We start from the raw sequence: 27,893 nt of genomic DNA on the forward strand, positions 1-27,893 counted from the left end.
CGCCCGGGTCTCCCGTTCCACCGTTCAGTCGATCCCGAACATACATCCACATAAGTTTTTGGGCATATTGTTCCGTCATCTTGTTCCTGGCTTTGCTACTTCTTGAGTCAATTACTTTGAATAGACATGTACACCACTGAAGTCTGGACAGTTAAAACCTACGCTCTGTACACTTGCTCCAGGTATACGGATCACCATGAAATCAAGCATTAAGCAGGTTGACAGCTTTGAAGGCTGCACCTTTTAAAACAATTCAGCAACTGGACAAGATCTTTTCAATTACAAATGACAACAAGAAGCAGCAAACTGGGTAGCATAAAACAAGAAAGGTGTATTTCAATGCAATCTTGAAATTATGTGGTTGTAATCTTTACTATACTTTACTACAGGGACATCCCAATAAAATAGGGCAGCCCATATGGATATTTTGGGAACATGCAAGAAGCTAGCTGCAGAATAGAATTTGCTAGACACAATAGACACTTGACTGAACTTTTTTAAAAGCCAAAACCCTTTTTTCATCTAGAAATGAACATTAGTATAATGTAAAAAGAAAAAGTACTGCGTATGTAACAATTCTAATACAACAAGAACATATTTTATGGTTTTATTCCCACACAGTAACCTAAAAGAAAGCTAAAATAGAACATGTTTCTTGTAATCGAACTCTAAAAAGTTTTGCCTTGGTAAAAGGGGCTCATTTCCATAGAGTGCAATGTCCTCCTCTTCCTGTTAATGTTGAAAAAAATAACATTCCTTGTGAAAGCATGTAAAACCAGTGAACTGACCGGTGTAAAAAGCCTTGTACTAGTGAAAACCTTATACCAATGAGTAAAACATACATCTCTGATTATTCTCTTGTGGATACTATCCTGCACTTTTAAAAACACAACATAGAAACCAAATTCAATTATTGGTGAGGATATTAAGTTTACTAAAACGCACAATACTTATATCCCTAGAACTTTGTACATTTTGCTATACTCTAAAAAAGAAAGTTACTCTAAACTATGAAAAGGTAAAAAGCAACATTTGATTTTAAACTTTTGCAAATGACTACATGAAGAATATACACAGAAGGTAAACAGTAGCTGACCTGGTATACAATTACACTTATCCTGGTTACCCCTATCTGGTCATATGCAGCTCAGAGGAACTGCTTTAAAGATATGGCAAAATTAGGATTTTTAGTTTACCTGTAAAATCCTTTTCTTGGGAGTATATCACAAGACACAGAGGAAGTGTTTGTAAAGATAGAACTTTGGTTTTATCAGGCTCGGGTCCCCCCCCCCCCTCCAAATACTAGTCCTCTATAGATCCAGCACTGTGCCTAAATGCAGCAGTTGCTCGCTCTTCCTCTCCTCACAGGACTCAGTGAGATCCATTGGCTACTGCTGCAGTCAATCAAATTCTGAGAGGAACTAGCAGAGGGCTGGGCTGATCAAGGCTGTGGGTTTTTGAAAGCATACAGCCTTCCTCAGGAGTGAGCCCGTAGGTGTGCCACTATAGAAAGATACTTCCTATGGTGGCAGAGAAAAGGAGGAACCTAGTGTGCCAGTGAGGTCTAGGGCCACTCTGCAGAATACCATTGTGCAGAACAGGCTTAAGATGTGTTACTTTAAAAAAAAAAAAAGCGTTTACAAAAACTGAGCCAGCCCCTGCCACCCTATCCACAGACCAGTGCGCCACTTAACACTGGAGGGGTAGAGCAGAGAGCCGGTAACTGACAGTCACTGCTCTCTGCTCAGAGCACAGGGGGAGAACTGAACAATCAGCAGTGTTTGTTACGGAGTTCTCGGGGTAGAGCTGGCGGGGGACAGCTGCGATTGGTGCTGCAGCCATCTAGGTGTGTATGATTTTTTTTTTTCTGCATTCCTGAACTTGACCTCTTGAAAATGTACTGGGTAAATACTAGTCAATACCTATGAGGTGTATGTCACCTCCATGATCGCAGTTTGTGTATTATTTAGAGTTTCTTTAATGCTGGTTATAACGATCACTAACACTGCAACAGGAGAGCTGCAGCTCTTATACATAGAAGTCATACAGTCTGTCCCTCCTCCCCCTTTGTCTCTTCAGAGAATATGGCGTATTGTGTAAACCATTCACAAAAAATTGATTTTTGTAAAATCTTACCGTAAAATCCTTTTCTCTTAGCTCATTGACAGACGTAGTCCTCGGTGATACAGCACCTTCGGTTATGTTGCCTCCACAGGAGCAGGACTAGACAGGAAATTAAAATGCTCTGGCCACACCCTAGGGGCAGTCCCAGAGGGTATATCCTCTCTCTCTCTGCCTCAGCAAATCAGTTATGTCAAAAAGCAGTCTTTAGAGATTTTAACCCAACCCAACTCAAAAACAGAGGGGCGGGGACTACGTCTGTCAATGAGCTAAGAGAAAAGGATTTTACGGTAAGATTTTACAAAAATCCATTTTTCTCTATCGCTCATTGACAGACGTAGTCCTCGGTGATACAGCACCTTCGGGACGTCCCAGAGCAGTATCACAAATGAGGGGTGGGAAAATGGAAATCAAATCCCAATCTAGAAGGCCCAACCGGTGCCAAGTAGAAGTTTACAATGCTCATCCTTAATGATGAGACTCAACAAAAAAGAAATTTTTCAAACAGAAAAAAAAACTCTCGAGGTAGACCACCGGTCTCCTCAAATTGCGGCCTGCAAAACCTTGCGGCCAAATGAGGCATCCGCCGATGCCGTCACATCAATTTTATAGAATTTTGTAAAGGTATGTACCGACGACCAGGTGGCCGCCTTACATACCTGGACCACTGACGCCTGATGGCGAAAGGCCCAGGAAGTACTGAGCGCTCGAGTGGAGTGCGCCCTAACAGGGAACTGAGGACTCTGACCCTTAATAGAATAAGCCTGTACCACCGTCTGTCTAATCCATTTGGCAATGGTCGCGGCAGATGCAGGCAAACCCTTTCTGGGGCCATCCGTGATCACAAAAAGTGAATCCGTCTTACGGAATGATTCCGTAGCTTTCAGGTATACTCTGATTGCCCGAACCACATCCAAGGAATGCAACGCATGTTCCCGATGATGCTTGGGCTGAGGACACAAGGAAGGTAGTACAATATCTTCATTCAGATGAAAATCTGAAACCACCTTAGGAAGAAAGGATGGCTTAGGATGAAGTACTACCTTATCCCTATGAATCACTAGGTATGGGGACTGGCATGATAATGCAGCCAGTTCTGACACCCTGCGAGCAGAAGTGATAGCCACCAAGAAGGCCACCTTCTGGGATAAAGTAAACAAGGGAATCTCCCTGATGTTTTCAAAGGGAGGTTTCTGTAGAACCGACAAAACTAAATTAAGATCCCAGGGCGGTAAGGGCGCGCGGACTGGTGGAGCCAGGTGCCGCACCCCCTGGATGAAATTCCGCACCAAGGACTTGGTAGCTAAAGGTTTCTGAAAGAAGATTGCTAATGCTGAAACTTGACCCTTGATGGTGCTCAAGGCTAGCTTCTGCTCAACCCCTTGTTGCAAAAAAGCCAATATTCGAGTCACCGAATAGGTACGTGGAGGAAATCCTAAAGATTCGCACCACGCAATATAAGTCTTCCATGTGTGATAATAGACCTTGCTGGAAGTCGCTTTCCTTGCTTTAATAAGGGTAGGAATGACTGAAGCTGACAAACCTCTGTCCTTCAGTACTTGGGTCTCAATGGCCAGGCCATTAAAACCAGCGACTGTAAAGCACGATGGTAAATTGGTCCTTGAGACCACAGACACTCCCTGAGACGAAGTTCCCACGGAACGTCTGCGACTAGCCTGTCCAAGTCGGCCAGGCCGGCTTGACGAGGCCAGCCTAGAATTTCTAGGACCACTGGTGCTGACTGGATCTGAACCAGGCGTCCCTAGAGCTATCTGGCCCCGACCAACCGAGAAAGTCTGGTCGTTTTCTGTTCCCACACATCAGATACCCGATTGCTATCAGGAAGGGTGATCTTTTCTGGTTGAACCTCAGGGACCGAAGTCACCCGGCTAGAGGCTTCTTGGCCTGTCTGGTCAACCAGATCCGATTCCTGTGGGGAATTGAGACTAATCTTAGGAAAAGGTAAAGGAAAAGATCTATTCAGGGAACGGTGACTACCGCTCCCTGTAGTACTTAAATGTTGGAAGGGAAGAATCGCACCGGTAGTAGTAGTTGATGCTCGATCTAATGTCCTGAATACCGGTGAAAACGTCCCCCCACCCTCAAACCGGGTGGGGGCGCACCTTCAGGCTGTGTACTCCTTTGCTTCGGGTTTGGCTGAGTTGGTCCTCTGTTTGTCCGACCAGCCTTTCTTGAACCCTCCTGGAGGAGTCTTGCCTTTCCTGCTTGTTCCAGCCGGGTGTGCGAACCCTTTATGGGCGGTAAAGAAAGGTCCTCGCTTGTTGCGAGGTCCCTTAGCTTTAGCAGCCTGTGGCAAAAAAGTGCTCTTGCCCCCAGTGGCATCCATAATGATTTCATCTAGGGTGGCCCCAAATAGACGATTCCCCTGAAAGGGGAGATTCGTCAAGGTCTTTTTGGAACCTAGGTCAGCTGACCAGCATTTTAACCACAGCACACGTCTGAGGATTACCGCTGACATAGATGCATGCCCTTATAGGGGAGTAGTGTCCAAGGCTGCGTCACAGATAAACTGTAGCCCTTGTATAATCTGTTCCATCAAATCAGATGTTTCCTGGGGAATATCTTTTCCCCTAAGGTCTTGGCCTACCAATCTCGCCCATTCCGTAAGTGTCTGGGAAACTAGACCAATAACAATTACTGGTCTAAATGCTGACCCTATCAGAGAGAAGATGGTGCGGGACTCTGCTTCCATCTTTCGATCCACCGGATCCTTAAAGGACGAAGTGTCCTCCACTGGGATAACCGTGGCTTTATTCAGCCTGGAAATAGGTGGATTCACCACTGGTGGTACCGTCCATTTCTTAATGATGGATTCCTCAAACGGATAGCGTCTAGCAATACGCTTGGAAATAGTAAAGGTACGTTTAGAATGCTCCCATTCTCCTTTAATCTTATTACCAAAACACTTGGGTACAGGAAAAACCTTCACCGTTTTGATGGGCTTGTTAGTACCAAAAGGAATCTCTGTATCAGTTGCTTCTGCCGGTAAAACCTCAAGTTTTAAGGTTTCCTGCACTGCCACAACTAGTGCGTCCACCAATGCTTCTTCCTGAATTATAGCGGGAGAAGAAACGTCCTCCTCACTGTCTGAGGGAGCTTTACCTGAGGTAACAGCCCTTGCAGAGGGACCTGCAACTGCAGTGACCATCTCTGAATCTGAGTCAGAGGTGTCAGATAATATAGGGGTAGGCGGGGGTCGCTTCCTTGACCCTCGTCCCTGACAGGCTGCCTCCACCCGAGCCACCATAGACTCCAAAATTGCTGTAAATGCCTCTACACTCTGTGCACCGGCGGGTCCCGTGGCCCCCTCGAGGGAAACAGGTGGGGGAATTTGTTTGGCAGGGTCCATGATTATTCCAGTAACTTCCCGGATAATATAATTCAAAAATAAAAAACTTTTTTTTTTTTTTTTCACAGACCCCCAGCGCCACAAAAGCCCCTTAGTGTTACCTGCTAGGGATCCCTATCGATCGAGAGAGAGAGAGAGAGAGAGATAGACCCCCAGGCTCACCACTTGATGCTCAGAGTTTAACTGCAACAGGTTACAGCGCTGTCTTGACAAACAGGAAGTCTTTTGGCTGGCTGCCCAGGAAGAAAGGAGGCGGCTCCGCCCCTCTGCACGCCTTCCGGCGCCTCCCCTAGCTCCACGAGGTGTTTGGATCACCTCAAACATGGCCGCCCCCATGCTGGAGACACGAGGCTACGCCAAAATGGCGGCTCGTGCAATCCAGCAAAAAAAATGGTGGCGGCCTGTACCGAATAGCGGTGTGCTGCAGGGCACACAACACTATCTCTGCATGGGGATTTTTGGCGTGGTTGGCGGTACCGGCCCTGGCGGACCTCATGGCCGTTCGGAAGGCCTGCTATAGCTGGAGATTTGACTAGGAAGGCAGTCTACATGTCCGTGGCTTCTGACTGGTAGGTACCTTATTCTTATCACAGTAAGATTCCCAGACTGCCACTGATTACAATCTTTTAAACATGTATACAATTAGATTGTTAGCTCCCAAACCAAGCCTCCTGGCTTTTTGCACATAAAATCACACTCAAAGTAGGGGGATCTGTGCCATGTTATAGGATAGAGGTGGACTCTATCTTACCATACAGAGAGGGGCCCGCGTTCACCACAAGACCCGTCAGGGGAAAAGGGGGAACATACTACTCACCATACCGGAACCAGGCGGGCACCAACTCCTGACAGTACCCCTCTCCACCGGGGCGGGAGGGCTGTCGACCAATACGGACGCCGTGACTCATGGTCTTTGGCGTTTCAGCGAGACGTTTAACTTGCGGGGTCAGTCCCTTAATGGGACTTTGTCGCGGCCGACCCAGCGCGGAGCTATGGCCTGCACGCGCTCGTAGGCTGAACTGGGGTGACCACCGGATCTCAACATCCAGCCCGTCGCCCAGTTCAGCTTTCTTGCTTGAAGATCTCACAGGAACACTGGAGAAAAAAGCTGTCTAAAAAATCTTTTTAAGAAAAAAATCTTGCCAGGACCGAAGATCCCAGCAAGGTATCTAGGTCCTTACTCCTAACTAGACAGAAAATAACTGATTTGCTGAGGCAGAGAGAGAGAGGATATACCCTCTGGGACTGCCCCTAGGGTGTGGCCAGAGCATTTTAATTTCCTGTCTAGTCCTGCTCCTGTGGAGGCAACATAACCGAAGGTGCTGTATCACCGAGGACTACGTCTGTCAATGAGCGATAGAGAAATACAAATTGTGGAGGATAAATTACAGTATGGGTTCTGTGTATAAGTCCCGCAGCCCACCTGTGACAGCGTCAAAAGTATAGCGTCAGCTATACGATCCAGCATCACTAAAACCCCAAATACACAAATGGCAGTGATCCTGAAAGTGGCATACAGTTCATGGGACTTCAATAGTTCTTACCCTAAACACGTTTTCTGAAGTTCATTAAATCCTGTTGTGGGTTTACAACAATCAGCATTTTTATGGACTAAGTTGCATTAGTCCTGCCCAGAGTATTTTGCTGTACTACTCAACCACTCTCCCTTCAAGATCTCTACAACAAAGACAAAACATCTCAACCCACAACAAAAATCTATAATTCAACTTACCAATCCTTAGATATGATAGCTGCATTATTTTTCATTTTTTAGGCTTTTATTTTCATCTGATGATTCTGACAGTAACACTTCCTGTCAGTGTGGCTATACTCGCTCCTACACTATCAAAGAAGGAGCAATGTAGCCAACATTGAATCGGACAAGCTCAAAAAGTTTTTTGTTTTTTTTAAACTAATCAAAAATAAAACAGTGCTTTCATAAATGTACATTTAACAGATCAAAGGAGAGCAAAAATAAAAGTTCATTGTTAGGGTTTACATATACTTTAAACTACCAAAACAGAAATTACTGTAATAACGCAAGGAGAAATAAACATAACACACAGTACTCACCTTACCTCGTGCTGCAGAATTGAGGCTAGCAAAGGTCTAAAGCTGAGCCAATGGAAAATTTAAAACAATTTATATTGCACATGATTTTCATTAACAGTTTGTAGGAGAAAGACCCCTTTTCAGAAAAGAATGGGCTATGCACCCCAAGCATCTAGAAAGCAGCAGATGAGCGCACCTAAAGGTGTAGAAATAGTATGCAAACAACCCCTGCATTACATAACAATACTTAAGCTGTAAAGCCAAAACCATATTCCTTTCCTTCGTATCAGTCAGTCACACAGAGGAGGAGCAAAACAAAAGAATTTCAGTGTGTTAATTGAAATGAAAGCTTTCTGAGCCAGAATTAGTAGAATGATTTTGACAGTGAAGGACTGGAGGCTGGAGTGAAGATGCTTTAACAAATAAAACATAACGAAAACTGTTAAGCTTTATTTTTTGGTCCCAGAGGTAAATTTTTTTTGTTGTGTTGGGGAAGAAAATGGCTAAGAGAAAGTTCTACAAACTTACTGATTTTTTGTTTTCCTTTTTTTCTTTTACTGTAGCTTTATTCAGTAGGGAATGGCATGTTGCCTACAGGACAGAGATGAGCACAAACAAGTCACAGCACCAACTACACAAAGCAAAATAAAAAAATAAATTAAATAAAAAGCAAAAACACAATGTGGTCTCTCACAATGTTTTACTGAGCAGAATGTAACACACAGTAATCAAATAAAAAAAAAAAAGTAATGTTTTGTTGATTTTAAAATTGCATAGGATGCTATTACACAATTGCAATCAATTCTACTATTTCTGGAAATGCTCTTTTTCACGTCAACAAACAAACCAAAATTCAGGTGTCTTGCTTTCAGATGGTTTACCTTGAAATTGACCAATTTACCCCACAGCCATAGTCTGGGTGATGGGTGATGTAAATAATTGCACTCTTAAAATTTTGTGGCATTATGTTCCAGAAACATCCTATAATATATTAGATCCATTATAATAATAGGTGGAAAAAATACTCAAATCGCAAAAAAAAAGAGCCCCGCCAACAGAAATGTTGCCATGTAGCTGGATTCCCAGAGAAAATCTTCAATACAGTGGTGCAATTCTTTTTAAGGAAGCAAATTACAAACTGTCAACAAAAGTTAGTTACCCTTCATTGGTGCTGCCTAAAAAAAGGACAAAGATTCATATAATACTCTAGCTGAAATCGCAAAGAAAATAATCCTAAATATTTTACCACCTCAACCTCACCCTTAATGTGCAGCCCATTATCATGTATTACAGATGTAGTTTTACAGCAAATCTTGGATTTTGTGCGATTTGTTTTCTTTTTTTTTACTGCTGCCCTAACATGTCTTGTTACATGAGAAGAGACAGTTGTGGTCGTAGGACACTGGCGACCTGACATAAGGCTCTGGTTCGAAATACCTACACAAACTGAGTTTGGGAGACAGGCACTGTTAATTGTGCTATAAATGCACATTGTTTAAAGAGCTCAATAAAGCAAGCTGAAATTTACAAACGCCAGTGATCCATTGTTTATTTATCTGAGGTTTCAAACAAATGAAATGAAAAAGGAACAAAGCATATCCCGCCTACTGTATTTTCCTTGATCCAAAGCACCTAGTGTGATTTTGGCCTGCTCTGTCATTTCATTCAATCTGCACTCACTTCTGAGACTCTATGCCCACAGCAAGCAATCCGAGGAGATGGCCCCATCCTCCATTTAGCATACAGCAGGTGATTAACCACTTGCCCTCTGATATTTACCCCCCCCTTCATGACCAGGCCTTTTTTTGTGATATGGCAATGTGTTACTTTAACTGACAATTATGCAGTTGTGAGACACTGTACCCAAAAAAAAAAAAATGGATTTTTGTCTTACCGTAAAATCCTTTTCTCTGATGTTCATTGATGGACACAGCTCCATATCTTCTTTGACCCTTGGTTATGCTGCTCTCCTTAGAGTAGAACACTAGGCGGAAAATAATTGACTACGCCTATAGGGCAGTTCCAGGGGGTATTACTCCCACTTCCTGCTATAGGACTTCAGTTTTGTAACAAGCAGTGTCAGAAGAATGCATAAACCAACTCAACAAAGAGGTGGGTGCTGTGTCCGCCAATGAACATCAGAAAAAAGGATTTTACGGTAAGAAAAATCCAGTTTTCTCTTTTGTTCATTGACGGACACAGCTCTATATCTTCTTTGACCCTAGGGACATCCCAAAGCAGTGTCAACATGAGGGATGAGAAAACACACCGAAATAAAAATTTTCCAAAAAGTCTAAACTTAGCCAACCAGGAGCTCAACCCAGAATCAACTGGAGTTCACCTAGCAGGAAAAAATACACCCCTGAAGAGGCAGGAGCCTCTGCAACAGCAGCCTGAAAAATGTTGCGGCCAAACGCTATGCTAGTACATCCACCTTGTAAAACTTTGTGAATGTGTGTACAGACGACGAGGTGGCCGCCTTGCAAACCTGGGACCACTGACACCTAATGATGGAAGGCCCAGGAGGCACTAAGCACCCTTGTAGAATGTGCCTAAACAGGGAAAGGAGGAAACTGACCCTTGATAGAATAGTCCTGCACCACCGTCTGCCTGATCCAGCTGGAAATGGTTGCAGCAGATGCAGCCTGCCCCTTACGAGAACCATCTGTAAGGACAAACAAGAAATCCGATTTGTAAATCGACTCAGTCGCCGCAAGGTACACCCTGATGGCCCGAACCACATCCAGGGAATGCAAGGCAATTTCTTTTGGATGTTTTGGCTTAGGACATAAGGCAACACAATGACTTAATTTAAGTGGAACCCCAAGACGACCTTAGGAAGGAATGATTGGCAGGGACGTAGTACCACTTTGACCCTGTGAACCACCAGGTAAGGTGACAGACAGGACAAAGCAGCCAGCTCTGAGACCCTGTGTGCAGAAGTAATCGCTCCCAAGAGTAAGCAGAGGAAGTTCACAAATTTTTTAAAAGGCGGTTTTTGAAGAACCGACAGTACCAGATTAAGATCCCACGGAGGCACCAGGGACCTTACCGGAGGGGCCAGTTGGCGAACCCCCTGCACAAAGATATGAACTAGGTTATTCGTGGCCAACGGACGTTGGAAAAAAAATTGCTAAAGCTGAAATATGACCCAGCAGTTTTGTTTCTGGAAGAAATGCCCGAGCCGAGGCTGAATCCAAAGTCAGGCCCAGGTAATCCAATTTGTTGGATCGAGTCAGAGGTGATTTTTGAAAACTCTTGCAGGGTTCGCAGAGTGATGTCCAAATCGTCCTATAGGACAGACGGACACTCTGCTTGCAGAAGGAGTATGTTCAGGTACCCCAGTACCACAATCCCCCTCTGCCAGAGCAAAGCTAACAGCAGGGCCAACACCTTTGTGAGAACCCGAGGAGCTGAGGCGAGAACAAAGGGTAATGCCACAAATTGATAGTGCTCCTCATTTAAGGCAAAGCGAAGAAAACGCTGATGCCTGACATCAATTGGAATATGAAGGTAAACGTCCTTAATATTGATAGAGGCAAGAAAATCCCCTTGATGAAGGGATGCCACTACTGTGCGAACAGACTCCATTCTGAATTTTTTAACCCGCACAAAGTGATTCAGGGCCTTGAGATCCAAGATTGGATGGACCTTGCCCTCCTTCCTGGGGACCGTAAACAGGTTTGAATAAAACCCCTGAAAATGTTCTGACTCTAGAACTGGTACAATGACTCCTTGCAAAAGCAAATCCTGAACCGCCCCGAGAAGGCCCTGTAGCCGATCCGGGGATAGGCGCAGGCTGGAAGGAAAGAACCTAACCATAGGCAAGGACCGAAACTATCTTGTAACCGAACCAGATCAACTGGTGGGCCCATTGTCTTGAATGAAGAAGGTCCAGGGGTCCGGAAAGAAGCAAAGACGTTCCCCCCCCCCCCCCAACCCCATATATGGGTGAGGGCGTCCCTTCAGGCAGAGAAGACTTGTCTGCAGGGCCAGCGAAGCCCGCTTTTGATTTACCAACCCGGGTCTTTTGGAACCTCCCGAGAACACACGGGAGGATTTAAAACCTTTGTCCTGTGATCCCACGGGACGAAAGGGCTGCTCGTGGCCGTCCCAGAGGGGAGGGGGGAAGCTACTCACCACACCTTGGGACCAGGCAGACATCCTCCCAATCTTGGAATGGGGGGGTGCTACAGGCCAGAGGTACACTGCGACCCAGGGCGTGACCAGGTCGTGTGCGTCCTCGTGAGGGGTTTCACTCGCAGCCCAGCCCCCCTCCAGTGGGGCTATGTCACGGCGAACCCAGCCTGGAGCCGTGGTCTGCACACACTCGCTGGCCAGACAGGGGAGACAGTAAGGACCTAGGATATCCAGTGCTTTACCCAGTCCCGCAGTTGATTGTAGTTCTCACTGGAATAGACTTGATTGTAGACAGAAAAAAGAAAAAAAAGTTTAGTTTAAAGAGGAAAAAATGCTAGGACCAAAGATCCCAGCAGGGAGCTAGGTCCTTACTCCTGACAAGGCAGAAAAAAACTGAAGTCCTATAGCAGGAAGTGGGAGTATACCCCCTGGGACTGCCCTAAAGGCGTAGTAAATTATTTTCTGCCTAGTTTCCTACTCATAAGGAGAGCAGCATAACCAAGGGTCAAAGAAGGTATGGAGCTGTGTCCGTCAATGAACGAAAGAGAAAATCTGTTTTTATTCCCCACAAATAGCTTTCTTTTCTTTTGGTGGTATTTGATTACATCTGCGGTTATTTTTTGCGCTACAAACAAAAAAAAGATTGAAAATTTTGGGGGAAAACAACATTTTACTTTGTTCCAAAACATATCCAATAAATTTAAAAAAACTGTAAAAATCTAATTTCTTCATAAAGTTAGGCCAATATGTATTCTGCTACATATTTTTGGTAAAAAAAAAATTCAATAAGCGTCTATTAATAGGTTTGCACAAACTTTATTGCGTCAACAAACTAGGGGATATTTTTATTATTTTTTTACTAGTAATTGCGGAGATCAGCAGGCCTGCAATTTGGGGACCAGTGCTAAAAAATGTGTGCTGACACTGGCTGGGAAGGGGGTTAACATCAGGAGTGATCAAAGAGTTAACTGTGTGCCTAGCTGGTGTTTAACTGCTGTCGGGGAGATGCTTGAACTAGGTGAAGGCATGAATGCATGTCCCTGTTTGCAGAGACACAGGAACCATGCCTTCTGGTTTGACAGAACAGCAATCTGCTTTGTTTACATATAGAAGCATCGGTGGGTGCTGGCCGACAAAGACCGTGCCTACCTGTCAACCAGCTCCCGCAGTGTAAAATCCCAGCGACAGCGGGCCAGCGGTGGCCTGTGCACGCGCCCCAAACCTGGAAGTGCAGGATCACATACTAGTTACATGATCCTGCACAACAGAGCTGCTTTGTCACCATACAGTAGTTATACAGTCGGAAAGCGGTTACTAGTCTAAGCTGTGCACTGTGCATGTTTTCCTACTAGACTATTTAGTGGGGTGTCAGGTCTCAGATTAAGCTCTTCTCTCTGTTCTATGCTATGCAGTTTGTGACATCAGATCCTTGACCCCTACCTCTGCAAGTGTAAAACGTGTGCTTTAGAAGGCAGCATATAAACAGGTACCACTATTAGAGGATGATTTGTTTAATCTCCGTGTATCATCTGAGGCTAGTCACTTTACTGGGTATGTGAAAGGGTTTAGGAACCACTTTAACATTAAGAAAAATGTCAGTACTTAAAAAAGCACTGGCAACTGGGCACAGTTTAGCAGTTTAAAGAAGTGGTCGCCAACCAGTGGTCCTTAGACCACAGACCACTGATAGTTCACATGGTGAAAAAATGGTGGCGGTCCCAGGGGTTCTGCCACAAATCAATATTGTAGCGTATGTAAACCGCACAATGTGGTTTCCAGTATGGTTCTCAATGCGCGCTCACAGTCAATACCAGGAGCATTGTGTGTATAAGGCATGTAAAATTCATGTTCGTGGTCTGTGGGATTTAAAATTGTGAGTTTAGTGTTCTGTGAGGTCCGAAAGGTTGGCGACCACTGGTTTGGTCTAGTGCAAACAAAATTTCAATTTTTTTTCTGTTTTTCTGTTAGTTTATTAAAAAGAAAAAAAAAGTAAAATTCAAACCAACAGATTTCCACACCAATTGGGAGCCCAAAAATCAGATTTCTTAATAGGCTACAGTAAAATATAAGATTGTTGTTTTAGGTTTTCAGTAGCTTACATTTAACAAGTCAAGCATATTAATGCCATAAATGTTTGCAATATATTATATTCAAAGAGATCACAATGTCTGATAAAAATCTATTTTTTTTTTGTTAATGTAAATCCAAAACAGGAGCAATAAAATAAACCATGCTACTGATAGCATAAATCACATTTTAAATTGTAAATTTACTTTCACAATTTTTTTTTTTTACGTGACCACTAAAGCCTTTATATCAGACAACCTGTTTGCTATATTCCTGAAGACGCACAATGGGGAGTCCATTTATAAATGATGCCAAATTCACCAAAATCTTGCCAAATTCACCAAAATGATGCCAAATTCACAAAAAGTAATTTCAAAACAAATCTTTTTTTTTTTTTGCACGAGAAAATGAGGGGAAAGAGGCATACTTGAGCCATTTTTCAAAAAAATCAGAAGGTTTTGAATGTGGAGGTAAACAAGGAACAAAAAAAAAAAAAAAAAGATACAGATCATACAATTATCAAAGCTAATAGTAGACCAAATTTCTATAACCTAAAAAAAAATAGAGTCACGGCTAATTACTTTAACAGGCTTTTTACTGGCTGCACTCAGTGTCAGATCAAATGAATGGAGTATAAATTACAGGAAGGATGACACTGTAGCATAGACAATTCATGTAAAATTCATCACAAAAGAACCAGTATAAATTCCCATGTTGTCTCTTCGGAAGTGTGATTTTCTGCATGGTCAGCAAAACCAAAGCTTCAGCCAACTCCTAGAAACAGGATCATATATCAATGAAATGTGGAAAAGTAGATCACACTGCTTTTAAACAAAGGCAGTTCTACGCTAGGATTTAAAGGTTTAGCTCAGCTTTAAGAAAAAATACATGCATGTTTTGCAGGTAAAAAAAATGTGCAATATTTTTGTTACACAGGATCCTGCAAAGTATTGCACCTACAATCAGTAGACTGCGGGTACAATGTTAGGCTGCTGCAGACACCATTTACAGCTCTCTTCACATACCTCTGTATATGCTTTTAGTTACTGAGGTGCAGGAAGCGTCAATGAACTACAAGTGCACTTCTCAGCGCACCTGTGGTCCATTGAGAACTACAAGTCTATCTGCTGCAGTGACAGTCGGGACTTGTAGCTTTTTTTTTATTTTTTGTTCATCATTACTTCCATTTCCACAGAGAGGGAGGGGAAATCTCACTTCAAGCCTACAACTCTGTCCAAATCTAAACAGGATTATTATACTTACCGTAAAATTTGTTTCTAAAAATTAAATAGGAGACACGATAAGGAGTAGTTTATAAAAAAAAAAAAAAAAGAAGGTGTGGGACACAACTAGGACATCCAAAAGCAGTCCAAATGAGGAAAAATAGGGGGCAGGGGCTTACCTAAACTACTTGAAGTCCATGCTGTGTTAGATGGCCTATAGATGGCAAGTGGTCGATGAACAATAAAGAAAACAGAATGGCTGGAGTCCGGCGTTAAGTTGCAATCTGAGCTACACCTCCTGTGTACGTAAAGCATAATGGCGGCATTTTTTCAAGGGGGATATAGAAATCAGAATCTGACAGAGGCTTTGACCTCTCTCTGATTTGCCAGACACAGGATACATACACTAAAAAAAGAGGTTGGGCTTGAAGTGTGTTTTACTTAGATGACATGGTGAGGAAAAAAAAATAAATCCTTAAAATACACAAGCATTGCCAATCTGCTTAACACTTTATAACTAGTAAAGCAGAAATACAACTGCAATTTATGACCTACGGAATTTGCTATTTGCTGGTTAATGCTTTCCTAACCCGAGTCACTAACCAGATGCAAGCTTGCAGCAAGCCAAGACAAAATACAGTTACAACTCCTTACTTGCATACTCAGTCTGGTTCAGTGACTAAAACTTCTTTTAACATTTGTTTACGCTTGCCACAATTACCCCTGGCACACATTCTGTGCCCCTTCAGCTGTACAATTTATAGTTACACAATTTATACAATTTAGTTGTAAACTCAGGGATCAAGTAGATCATAAAGATAGAGCCTTATGGAATCATCCCCCCCAATTCTTTAGTCTTTAGCATTTAAAGACAAAGCAGAAATGTTTTTGTTAACCTGGAATAGATTTTAATTAAAAAACACTAGGAAGCAGCAGAAGTTCTCCTTGAAGACATTCTCTCATTCAAAATAATGCAGTCTATGTTTTAAAAAACTAAACATTCTACAGTTCCTACAGTAGGAGTGACATAACGCATTTCACCTAGTCCAGAGAACACTTTGCATTCATTCAGATAATGCAAAGCCCATGTAGAGCAGCCGACCTGGGTTTGTACGGCATCAGGCCAGCCACTCAGCATGGGAGATGGAAGTAAATGCAAATCACTGGAAAAATTATCTAATTCTATAATTTCCAGCTTCCAGGGGCATCCCAGATGGACCAATGTAGCTATATAAAAATATAACATACCTGCAATTCCTCTTTAAACAATGTGACAGATAAACATTTAACATTTTAAATCTTAAGTATCTACATAAGGAAACCACTAGAAAGAAATATGTGCTTGATTAGCCCACAAAAAGCATAAAAGAGTAGTGTGGGACTGAATGAATGCAATGATGAATGTTTTTTCAAACTTCAGTTAACACTCTTTTAGGGCCAACTCACTTAAGTGCTCAGCCAGGTTCAGTGTGAAGAGCCATTTATTTTTTTCTACAAGCGCTGAGCTGCATGAAAATAGCCTGTATAAGTGAATGGATATGCATTCTCTATACAAATTCACCTACACAGCTATGTTTTACAAGTACGCCGATTGGTAAAACCTTGGTTGATAAAAAGGATAGAACAAAAATACTTAGCCAAAGCCATAGTTAGGCTGGTAAATTTTGCGAAGCAACTGCAGGGTGTATGTAAAACCATTCAGTTTTGCACACTTTTAAATTATCTTACCAAAAATAAGCTGTAAAATTATAATAGACATTCAATGTAAAAATGTAAAAAAAAAAAAAAAAAACATTTACAGAAAACCTAAGCAATAATCATGTAGATCAATGTGGAAAAGAGAGAAATGTCGCCATGAAGATTGTGGGTCTAATTATGGTGAACAGACAGCGCAGTCTGGGTATCAGTTTCACATTACACCAAGGATAAAACAAGGACACAATAGTTTTCAGAATCAGATGTACGGTATTTGCACAATACAACGGATTCTGAAAACGATTGTTTCAGCTATTGGCCTGACTCTTACACATATGGACATGAATACATTTCCAGGTTTGTAGAGTTATGTGCACACAGTATATACAGCACATTCCAGTATTCATTAATGTGTTCTGTCCATTCTTGTGCTTTGCAAGAAGCTTAAAGTGTTAACAGCAGTATAAATAAATCTGCTTTGAGTCAACAAAACATAATAGGATGCTCCAACTAAGAGTTCCATAACCTGCACAAAACAAAGGTCCCTTTTCCTAGATGCAGCAATCATTCTACCAACATTTAATGCTGTATTAATACTTGTTCCACCAAGTCTCCTATCCAGAACAATAAGTTGTCACTGCCATAAAACAGAGCTCAGCATTTTTGAGCAGTATTAGGCACAGCAGTTTGTAAGGCTCACAACTAGTAATAGTTTCAGCAATTAGACAAAGACATTCCAAAGTTCCACTGAATGATGTGCAGCAGAGTAGGGACATGAAACATGCACAGCTTATTGCACCAACCTACCAGTTTAAAGACCTGCAGCAAGCACTTTTCTACCCACCTATCTGATGGGTCAGCTGTTGGTTTGGTCAACACTTACCTCAGTTTGTTTCCACAAAACATTAGGTAGGCTTGCCTTTAAAACTGGATATATTGTGGTTTAGGCTAAAGGGACACATTAATCAAGACATCATTACAATAGCTTTAGCCCCGGTTCACACTACTGCGTGTGCGGGGTTCGCATGTCATGTCGGAGCGCACTGCTCCGACATGACATGCGATCAGCTGTGCGGTGCGAGTTTAGCCATACAGTTTGTATGGCTAAATTCGCATTGCACCCGCAGCAAACACGCACAGGAGGCATTTTTGCTGCCGCATCAGGATCGGATCGCACAGCGGTTCACACTTGTGCGATCCGATCCTGTGCGAACCGCACGATCGTACTGCGATATGCGATCAAACTGGGGGTGTCGTTAAGATTACATTGACACCCCCAGCGTATCGCATATGGCAGTGTGAACTGCCGGGGGTGCGTGTGGAATGCGGGAACAGGCTGCGAATTCGCAGCCTTCCCGCATCGCATCAGTGTGAACCGAGCCTGAAGATAAATTACTTTACTGCTTCTATTGTACTTGAGTTTACTTTTATTTTAGAGTTTAAAAAACAAATACAGTAGAAGCAGTAAAGTAGCATACCCAAAGTTTTTGCAATTGTATTACAGTAGCATAAAGCAGAATATATCAAGTTAAAAGCAGGACTGCTATATGAATTTTTATGAAACTGGGTTCATGCTGGCAACACCATTAGCTGAACCCCTCAGAGATGGATACAGAATAAGGGTGAGCTATATTAGGTTTATGATGTCACCAGCATCCCATCCCTTCGGTGCATGTGGGTGTGGGGCGGGGAATTTTACGGTTGCAGCTTAACAAGCTGGTGGCCTACTATCAGGTGAAAAATTCAGGCTGAACTGTAGTTCATTCTTAAAAGAAAATTGCTTGTTACAGGTCTTTAAACTGGAGAATTGAAGCAAAGTGTGCAAATATATATTCATGGCCCACTTGCACATCATTCAATGGGGTTTCCATCAAAGCCTGTATAGTTATTCTGGAGGGAAATTAAGACGTTCTGGATGGCTGCACTCCAACGCAAACACCTTTATTGATATGGTAAATTCATACAGCATAAAAGCATGGGAGACACTGTTACAGCAAACAGCTAACGCGTTTCACACCCTACACTGGTGCTTAATCATGAGCTATGATTACGCACCAGTGTAGGGTGTGAAACGCGTTAGCTGTTTGCTGTAACAGTGTCTCCAATGCTTTTATGCTGTATGAATTTACCACGTCAATAAAGGTGTTTGCATTGGAGTGCGGCCATCCAGAGCATCTTCATTTCCCTACTTGCATTGCAGAGCCAGCACCAGCTTGTGAGGTGGAGGCGAATTTGGAGTGCTGACACCTAGAGCGGTAACAATTTCTTTATAGTTATTCTGGAGTTTAAAAATTAAAGCAACTGTATCATAAGAGAAAATGTCAGGGTATTCACACAAAGAAAAGTGGGTTAGTGTCAGTAACTGCTTCTTGTAAAATAAAGCAGCTATTTACTGTTCAGCATACCTGGTACAGACAATGGCACACACTGCGTAGCTGAGTAGGGAATTCATGGGTGGAGCTTATAATGGCATGAAAGAACTTCTCAGTCATCTGCAGTAGACACCGCTGGTTTTCTTCAAGACTTTCAACTCCATCCAACCTTCAAAGACATAATTAAAATCCCAACAGAGAAACACCAAGCCATGTTAAATCAGTTGAAAGGGCAAATAAAATATTTTAAAGTATTTGAAAAGTAATGCTATGAAAAATGGAAACAAGTTTAGTATGAAAGTAGTAAGCAGTGAGTCAGATATGTAAAGGTATAGGGTGATACTAATTTAATGTTAAAGGCTACATGACAAATAACTGCATATATTCAAATGTTTTGACCCTGTACGCTTTGTAATATATACTGTATTTAACTTGTCACACTGGTAAAGAGTAATATCAAAGCATTTGGTGAAAAGATGAAATAAATGCAAACCTTGAAGAGTCCACTTCAAAACTGACATGTTGCCATTCAGGAGATGTTATGATCAGTTTCAATAGTGGTTCTAAAAGTTTCTGAAGATACGTGGCCCCATATACCTAAAAGCAATATAGGAAACCATTGGAACAAAAACAGTTTTGAAATCGGTTGGAAACCAAAATGTCTATATCTGAAATTTGATGGAAGCAGAGATTCTCAACTGAGAGAGGCAGCCTAATTGCCATAGATTTAGAATATGGCATTTGAGAGATAGTAAAACCAGCAGCCTTTACAAGCTAAATACCACACAAATGTGTTTTCCTAGAAATAATTAGGCTTGGCATTTTTACATGTCTACATGTTTGATTTTTAACAAATATAGCAAATTTAACTTAATAGTTACAGTGCCTGACAAACTCTAGCAAAGTCATTTTTTTTAAGTTTAGGATGTGTTTTGGAGTGAAGAGTAGCTACAGCATTTTGCAGGTTTTTATATCTGTACGCCCGTTGAAGAGGTTTCCCTTCACTTCTGATGGCAGCTTTAAAATAAATATCACAAAAGGTGTAAAAAAAAAAACAAATCAAACATAAAATTGCATTCAATACAAGGATTGCACAATCTGTTATTACTGGAAATACAAACCTTGAAACAAAATGTCATGATTTTACTAGCCAAGCTGTTTCCTCTGAAAAGTGTCTGCATGGAGTCCGCTAGCTCAACTTCCTTGGAAAACATGTTCCACAGAAGCTGATACAGTAGATGTCGGGAATCAAAGAGCGTCACAAGGACTCGTGCAAGCTCATCCTAAGCAGAAAAATAAAATCTAATCACATTTAGGAATATTTAGAGATAAATAAAACAGTTTTGTCACCATTAAAAACACCCTTCGGTTGCTCCATTACATTTGAAAAACAATACAACTGACCCACTGTGAGCAAGGAACCACATTGGCTAGAGCCATGGCAATAGGCAATTCTCCTTGGTCTCCCATCATGGTGACCAATTCCACCAGCCTTTCAAAGCGATCAGCTAGAACTGTCTCAGCTAATGTGTCAAACTCTGTTCCCTGTTGCAGAATTTTTGTAAGGACTTCCATAAATGTAGCTCTTGTCTGTAGGTCCTTATGGTAACCAAGACCTAGGATCAAAACATGCAAAGATAAAAATGTGTATCTAAAAGTTTACCTTTATGGTAAAGGATAAACAACCAGCCATAGCTACTTGCCTATTGAGTGCATAAGGCCACTATCCACATTGGCATTCAGAAGATTTGACATAGCTAACACTGTACAGTGCCTTAAGGAAGCCAGGCGCCGAGACATTCCTCTCTTCCTGCCACCCGTCTGTGTGCCATCATCTTCAACCTCACTGCAATCATTCAGCAGGTTCATGAACAGTGTGAAATACCTAAACAAAAGAGATCAAGGTGCGTAAGACCAACATATAGTCAACCCTTAAAACCAGGATGATCGTGTTGATTTGGGCCTCTAATCAAGGTCTGCAATAATAGTTTATTTAATCACCTAGGCTATATTTTTCAGCTTTTAGTTTAAATAAATTAGGTTAGATATTTTAAAAGAAAACCAGCCTTTAACTACCTGGTGATCCTGTTATGATTATTTGGTTTGGCAGGATTTGCGCAATCAAAATGTCAAAAATGGTCCACTAGAGATACCTAGTACATACACAATCTTTTTTCTTTAGATGGTGTCAATTCCTTTACATATTTATAGGAGCACTGGAAACTTCCCCATTCGGAAAACGTCAAGATTTACCACTTTGCCTCGTCATCTCAATCCCTTTTGAAATTAGATGTAAAAACTCCCCACATTTGAGCAGTCTGATCTCTCTTTTGTATACGGCCCAGCTCTGAACAATGCATGGCTCTAGATCACTTTTGCTTAACCACTTAAGGACCAAGCCTTTTTCTGACATTTGTTGTTTACAAGATAAAAACTGGACTTTTGTCTTACTATAAAATCCTTTTCTCTGAGGCTCACTGACAGACACAGCTCCATGTCTTCAGACCACTGGGCTTTATGCTGCTCTCTTCAGGAGTAGGATTAGGCAGAAACCTTTTTGGTTACACCCCTGGAGCAGTCCCAGAGGGTATACCATCACTTCCGGCTATAGCACTTCAGTTTTTTCTGCCTAGTCAGGAGTAAGGACCTGGCTCTCTGCTGGGATCTGCGGTCCTGGCATTTTTTTTTTTCTTTTCTAAATGGAATTTTTTACTTTTTCTTTATTATCTTGGTTTCTGTGTGAACTACAATCAACAGCCAGACTGGGTGATGCACTGGATATTCTAGATCCTTATGGCCTTCCCAGTCTGGCCTGCGAGCGCGACCCAACTATTAGCTCCTCGCTAGGTTGGCCGCAACATAGTCCCACTGGACGGGGGCTGGCCGGCGAGTGAAATACCCAGCAAGGTCGTATAGCCATGGTCAGGACAGAAATCCCGATCAGTCGAAGTGTACCTTAGGCCACAGCACCCCTTTTCCAAGATGGTACAGTGGACTGCTGGGAGCAGTGCCCGCCTGGTGACCGTGGTATGGTGGGTAGTGTCCCCCCCTCCTTTTTTGCTGGGGTGGTCGTGGGCCCTCCCTGGGGATGGTAGGCCCCTCCTGTGTCCTTCCTCCCCCTCATGTTTTTCCCCCTGCGTAGGTGCCCTCATCTGCCCCCTGTACCCCCCGGCCCCCAAGGTTATATCATCACTTCCTGCTATAGGACTTCAGTTTGTAACAAGCAGTGTCAGGAGAACATACACTACCATTAAAAAGTTTGGGGTCACTTAGAAATGTCCTTATTTTTTAAAGAAAATTACTTTTTCAATGAAGATAAAATTAAACAGAAATACAGTCTAGACATTGTTAGGTTATGTGGTTTGTAGTAAATGACTATTCTAGCTAGAAACAGCTGATTTTTAATGGAATATCTACATAGGAGTACAGAGGCCCATTTCCAGCAATCATCACTCCTGTGTTCTAATGGTACATTGTGTTAGCTAATCATGTTAAAAGTAGTGATCGACCGATATCGGTTTTTCGTTGCCGATACCGATATTTTGGCCAATGCATATCAGTATCGGCCGATATTTTTGTACATTTAACTTTTTTTTTTTGACCGGTACTTTTGTGGAGGGGTCTGGGGGTCTAAAGGACCCCAAACCCCTCCTTTGCACTTAAAAGCATTCAAAACACCAAATTTGGCTGTTTTGAATGCTTTCATGTTTTTGAATCTGGCGCCAGACAGTACCCGGAAGTGATGTCACTCATGACATCACTTCCAGGTTTTTGCATGGAGACTCGATCAGAGCCGAATGCAGGTTTGATAGGGTCGTCAGCAGCGGTGCAGGCTGGTTGCCCTGGTTTCCCAGTAGGACGGGAGACCCGGGCGAGCCATGGAAGTCGGCGGGAGTGGGGGAACGTTCCCTCCCGCTCCTTATGACAGCAAAGCGGCTTCTCAGCCACATTGGTTGTCATTACAAGACAGCCGAACCGTAGGCTATGGACGCCGGTACCAGGGTGATGCCTCTAGCTGCAGGCATCACTCCGGTACATGCACTTTCCCGAAATATTGTCAATATGGGTAACCTCCGGGGCCGATTCCGATATATCGGGAAAAGTGTATATCGCCCCTCGATATATCGGCTTTGCCGATAACCGGTCGACCTCTAGTTAAAAGGCTAATTGATGATTACAAAATCCTTGTGCATTTATGTTAGCACAGCTGAAACTGTTGGGCTGATTAGAGAAGCTATAAAACCAGCCTCCTTTGAGCTACGTGAGTATCTGAAGCATCAGCATTTGTGGGTTCAAATTTATTCTCAAAATGGCCAGAAAAAGAGAACATTCTTATGAAACTCGATAGTCTATTCTTGTTCTGCAAAATGAAGGCTATTCCATGCGAGAAGTTGCCAAGACTGAAGATATCCTACAAACGGTGTGTACTACTTCCTTCAGAGAACAGCACAAATGGGCTCTAATCAGAATAGAAAGTGGGAGGCCCCGGGGCACAACTAAGCAAGAGGACAAATACATTAGAGTCTCTAGTTTGAGAAATAGACGCCTCACAGCTCTTTAACTGGCAGCTTCATTAAATGGTACCCACAAAACGCCAGTCTCAACATCCACAGTGAAGAGGCAACTCCAGAATGCTGGCCTTCTAGGCAGAGTGGCAAAGAAAAAGCCATATCTGAGACTGGCCAATAAAAGGAAACGAGTAAGATGGGCAAAAGAACACAGACATTGGACAGAGGTTAGATTGGAAAAAAGTGTTATGGACAGACAAATCTAAGTTTGAGGTGTTTGGATGACACAGAAGAACATTTGTGAGATGCAGAACAAGTGAACAGATGCTGGAGGAGTGCCTGACACCATCTGGCAAGCATGGTGAAGGCAAAAAAAGAATAGAGCAGCGCCAACCTGAGTATTAAACAATCCTTTATTGGCATAAAAAGTAATGCACTCACATGAGTGATAGGAAAGCAGGCTTTACAGCAAGTCATCCGATCCGCTGCAGGGGAGGCAGGAGAGGTGTAGACAGCCCTGGGTTCCGGCTGTGTCAGTGGCGTCTGGCACTTCCTGGTGTCCTGTCGGCGTCACAGCTTCAGGAAGTGCCAGAAGCCACTGACACAGCCGGGACTCAAGAAAGTAGGAGACAGTAGGAGACTGCTCGCAGAAGGAAATAGTCCAGGTACCCCAGTACCGCAATCCCCCGCCAGCGCAACAATGCTAACACCGGGGCCAACACTTTTGTGAACACCCGAGGAGCTGTGGCTAGACCAAAGGATAATGCCACAAACTGATAATGCTCCTCGCTCATGACAAAGCAAAGAAAACGCTGATGCCAGACATATATTAGGATATGAAGGTAAGCGTCCTTGATATCTATGGAGGCCAGAAGATCACCTTGATGAAGGGATGCCACTACCATGCGAATGGACTCTATCCGGAAATTTTTGTACTCGCACAAAGCGGTTCAGGACCTAGAGGTCCAAGATCGGACTAACCCTTCCCTCCTTCCTGGGAACAGTAAACAGGTTTGAGTAAAACCCATAAAAATTTCTGAAACAGAAACCGGTACAAATGACCCCTTGTAGAAGTAAATCTTGCACCGCCCTGAGGAGACCGGCAGGCGATCTGGGGACAAACGCAGGTTGGAAGGGAAGAATCTTGCCGGAGACGAAAAAAGTAACCAGACAGGATTAGCTCGTGAACCCACCTGTCTTGAATAAAGGAGGTCCACGGGTCTGGAAAAAAATGAAGATGCCCCCCCACCCCCACCCCAGATACGTGTGAGGGCGCCCATGCAGGCAGAAGCGTGATGGTCTGCAGGTCTGAAGGGAACCACTCTCGGCTTACTAGACTAGGGCCTCTTAGAACCTCCCGAGGGGATTTTGATCCTTTGTCCTTAGATCCTGAAGAATGAAAGGGCCGCTTGTAAGCCGAGAAGAAAGGGGCCACGTTTGCGGCGAGCCGCTTTGCTCCTGGGAGCCTGTGGGAGAAGAGTGCTCTTCCCCCCTGTAGGACCCTTAATTATCTTATCCAAAGAAGCTTCAAACAGGCTATCTCCTAATAAAAGGGGAGATCAGACAGGACCTTCTTGGAAGCCTGGTCCACAGACCAATGTTTGAGCCAAATCATGTTCCTCAGAGTCAGAGCTGTTACAGATACCCTGCAGACTAAAAGGAGCCACATCCAGAGCGGAATCACAGATGAACTGCAACCCCTGGACCCACTGGTCCGCCAGCTCCTTAAGGTTAGGAGAAATCTGTTCCCCCCCACCAAATCCTGGCGTAAAAGTTTTGCCCATTCCGTTAAGGCCTGGGAGACCAAAGTTACGGTTAACAATCTTCCAGAGATGGAACCGGCCATGGTAAAAAGATGTCGGACGAGAGACTCAGCTCTCTTGTCAAAGGGTCTTTAAAAGACGCAAAGTCCTCCACCAGAAGAAGGGTGGCTTTATTTAACCTGGAAACCTTGGGAGTCCAGTACAGATGGCACTGTCTGCTTTTTTTTTTTTTTTTTTTAACAGGGACTTTTCAAAAGAACACCTTCCAACCTTTGTCGCCTTATAGGATTTGCGGGTACCGAAACGTACTGGCTCCCCCGACGCCGCAGCAGTGTCCTCCAGTTTTACAGTTTCCCGCATTGCTACAATCAGTGCATCCACTAGCGCCTTTTCGTGGGCAGCTGTAGTGGAAGAGGAATCATCCCCACTATCAGAGCACTCAGGGTGCGTGAACGCAGACCCAGTAGGGCAGTCATGTCCAAAGTCCGGTAAGTTGCTGCCCGTCCTTTAGTTTTATACGGCCCCCTGAGACACTGCTGACTTTTGTCAATGCCTTTTTTCAATGCCTCCTCACATCCCGCCTCGATGCCGATGCGATGGCTCGGGGCCTCTGGCCTCCCTCGGCAGCTCGTCTGCTCCCGAGTCCCGCTCCGCCCCCCGCTCGGCTCTATGTGCCCGGCGTCGCCCACGACTGTGCGGGAGTGCAGAATGCCTTCTCTCCTTCACCGCACACAGCCACCTGTAGTTGCCGACCAAGGATCCTGTGGAGTTGACCGAGGAGATGTCACTTCTACAATCCTACTGCCTGTTTCTGTGTGTGTGATGTGTGTGATGTGTGTGATGTGTGTGTGTGTGTGTGTGTGTGATGTGTGTATGGAGCTGACCGAGGAGGTGTCACTTCTACAATCCTACTGCCTGTTTCAGTAAGTGTGATTTTATTCATAAAGTACTGATGCTTATTATTTCCTATATTAATATATAAATATGTGCGTGTGTGTGTGCGCGTGTATTTCATTTTAATGGTTCAAATGTCAGGCAAAATGGTTGGCCCTCACGCATGTTCACTTCATCAAATCTGGCCCCCTTTGAAAAAAGTTTGGACACCACTGCAGTAGGGAAATTTGCGGCCATGGTGGACAAATCAACCTCAGAATCTGAGGGGCAGAGGATGTAGGCAAAGGCGGGGGGGACCAGAAATACGTCATAGCAGAGAAGACTGAGCCCCGGAGGGCCCCGCAGCCTCTCAGAGTGCATCAGGTGGTGAAACATGCTCCATGGATAACCCAGGGACTACCTTAGCAAAGGGAAAAAAATGCTGCTAAAAAATTCCCACCACTGCACAAGCGGCACCACAGGTCCCAGCCCACCAAGTTGCTACTATAGTAGAGAAGAGGAAGAGCCATTTTAACCCCACAAGGACTCACCACACCGACCCAGGTAAAGAACAGAGCGTTCAGCTGCACGCTGTGCAGCGATCATAGAGAAAGAGGAAGCGCCAGAGTTAACACTAGAGGGCTCTAAAAACATGGCCACCGCTATATTCAATGGGAAACTTCAAGGAAATGGCCACCGGACTACACAAACATGGCCGCCGATCGATACAGAAGCCATCCACGGCAAAATGGCGGCTCCACTTGGCTCCCAGGACCCCCAGAATTGAACGGGCCAGAAGGGGGGCCCTGCAGGAGCCCCTACCAGGACCCTCACTCCCCCCCCCCCCCCAAAAACTGCGTATGTAGCAGCTGGTGACCGTGCGCCCCCCCCCCCCTCCTGGCTCCCATAACCCGTTCTCATCCCCAAAACAGTTTGGACTGTATGCACACCCCTGGGGGGGGGGGGGGGAGGAGGGAGGAGCTAGGTGTGGACAAATAGGGGGTGGTCCACAGCGGGACCCCGATAAAAGAGGGGGCCACTCTGCGGGGAGGACAGGAACTCAGGGGGTCAGACCATCCCAGAAAGGGACCCAAGTCCACCCCCACAGGCCACCAGTGAAGGGGGGGGGGGGGGACACTACTCACACACAATGGAAACCGGGTGGACACCACTCCAGGCAGACCACCGCACCATCTTGGAATAGGGGTCACTGCGGGCCAGAGGTATGCTGCGACAGGCCGTAACCAGGTCTGAGCGTCCTCGCAAGACGTTTAGCTCGCCGGCCCCTGTACAGTGGGGCTATGTGACGGCTTACCTAGCGAGGAGCTGAGATCGGGACCTGCTCACTGGCCTGACTGGGGAGACCGCAAGGATCTAGAATATCCAGTGTGTCGCCCAGTCCGGCAGTTGATTGTAGTTCTCACAGGAAAAGAAAAAAATAATAGGAAAAAAAAATCAGTTTAAAAAAAGAAAAAAAGTGTTAGGACCAAAGATCCCAGCAAGGAACTAGGTCCTTCTGAGTAGGGAGATAAAAAAAAGTGCCTATAGCAGGAAGTGGGATTATACCCCCAGGGACTGCCGTATAGGCATGGGAAAAAAATGTCTTGCCTAGTGTCTTGCTACCATAGTGGACAGCAAAACCCAATGGTCAAGAAGATCTGGAGCTGTGTCCGTCAATGAACGAAAGAGAAATGTCATTTTAAAGGGGG

At 44.0% G+C, this 27,893-nt stretch overlaps 1 protein-coding gene across 1 annotated transcript in view; it reads right to left on the reverse strand.

Annotated features, from left to right (window-relative positions):
* The window catches only part of NF1 (neurofibromin 1), a 585,707-nt gene that overhangs the window by 279,379 nt on the left and 278,435 nt on the right, over positions 1 to 27,893 (reverse strand). The window contains exons 25-30 of the mRNA XM_082247714.1: positions 20,744 to 20,925; positions 20,445 to 20,656; positions 20,162 to 20,323; positions 19,534 to 19,637; positions 19,074 to 19,209; positions 8,072 to 8,134 (exon numbers count right to left, since the gene is read on the reverse strand). Coding sequence (XP_082103840.1) covers positions 8,072 to 8,134; positions 19,074 to 19,209; positions 19,534 to 19,637; positions 20,162 to 20,323; positions 20,445 to 20,656; positions 20,744 to 20,925 — 859 coding nt within the window. The remainder of the gene's footprint in view (positions 1 to 8,071; positions 8,135 to 19,073; positions 19,210 to 19,533; positions 19,638 to 20,161; positions 20,324 to 20,444; positions 20,657 to 20,743; positions 20,926 to 27,893) is intronic.

This window comes from Pelophylax lessonae (assembly GCF_965119305.1).
Source record: "Pelophylax lessonae genome assembly, chromosome: 2".
In the NCBI taxonomy this organism is placed as follows: Eukaryota; Metazoa; Chordata; class Amphibia; order Anura; family Ranidae; genus Pelophylax; species Pelophylax lessonae.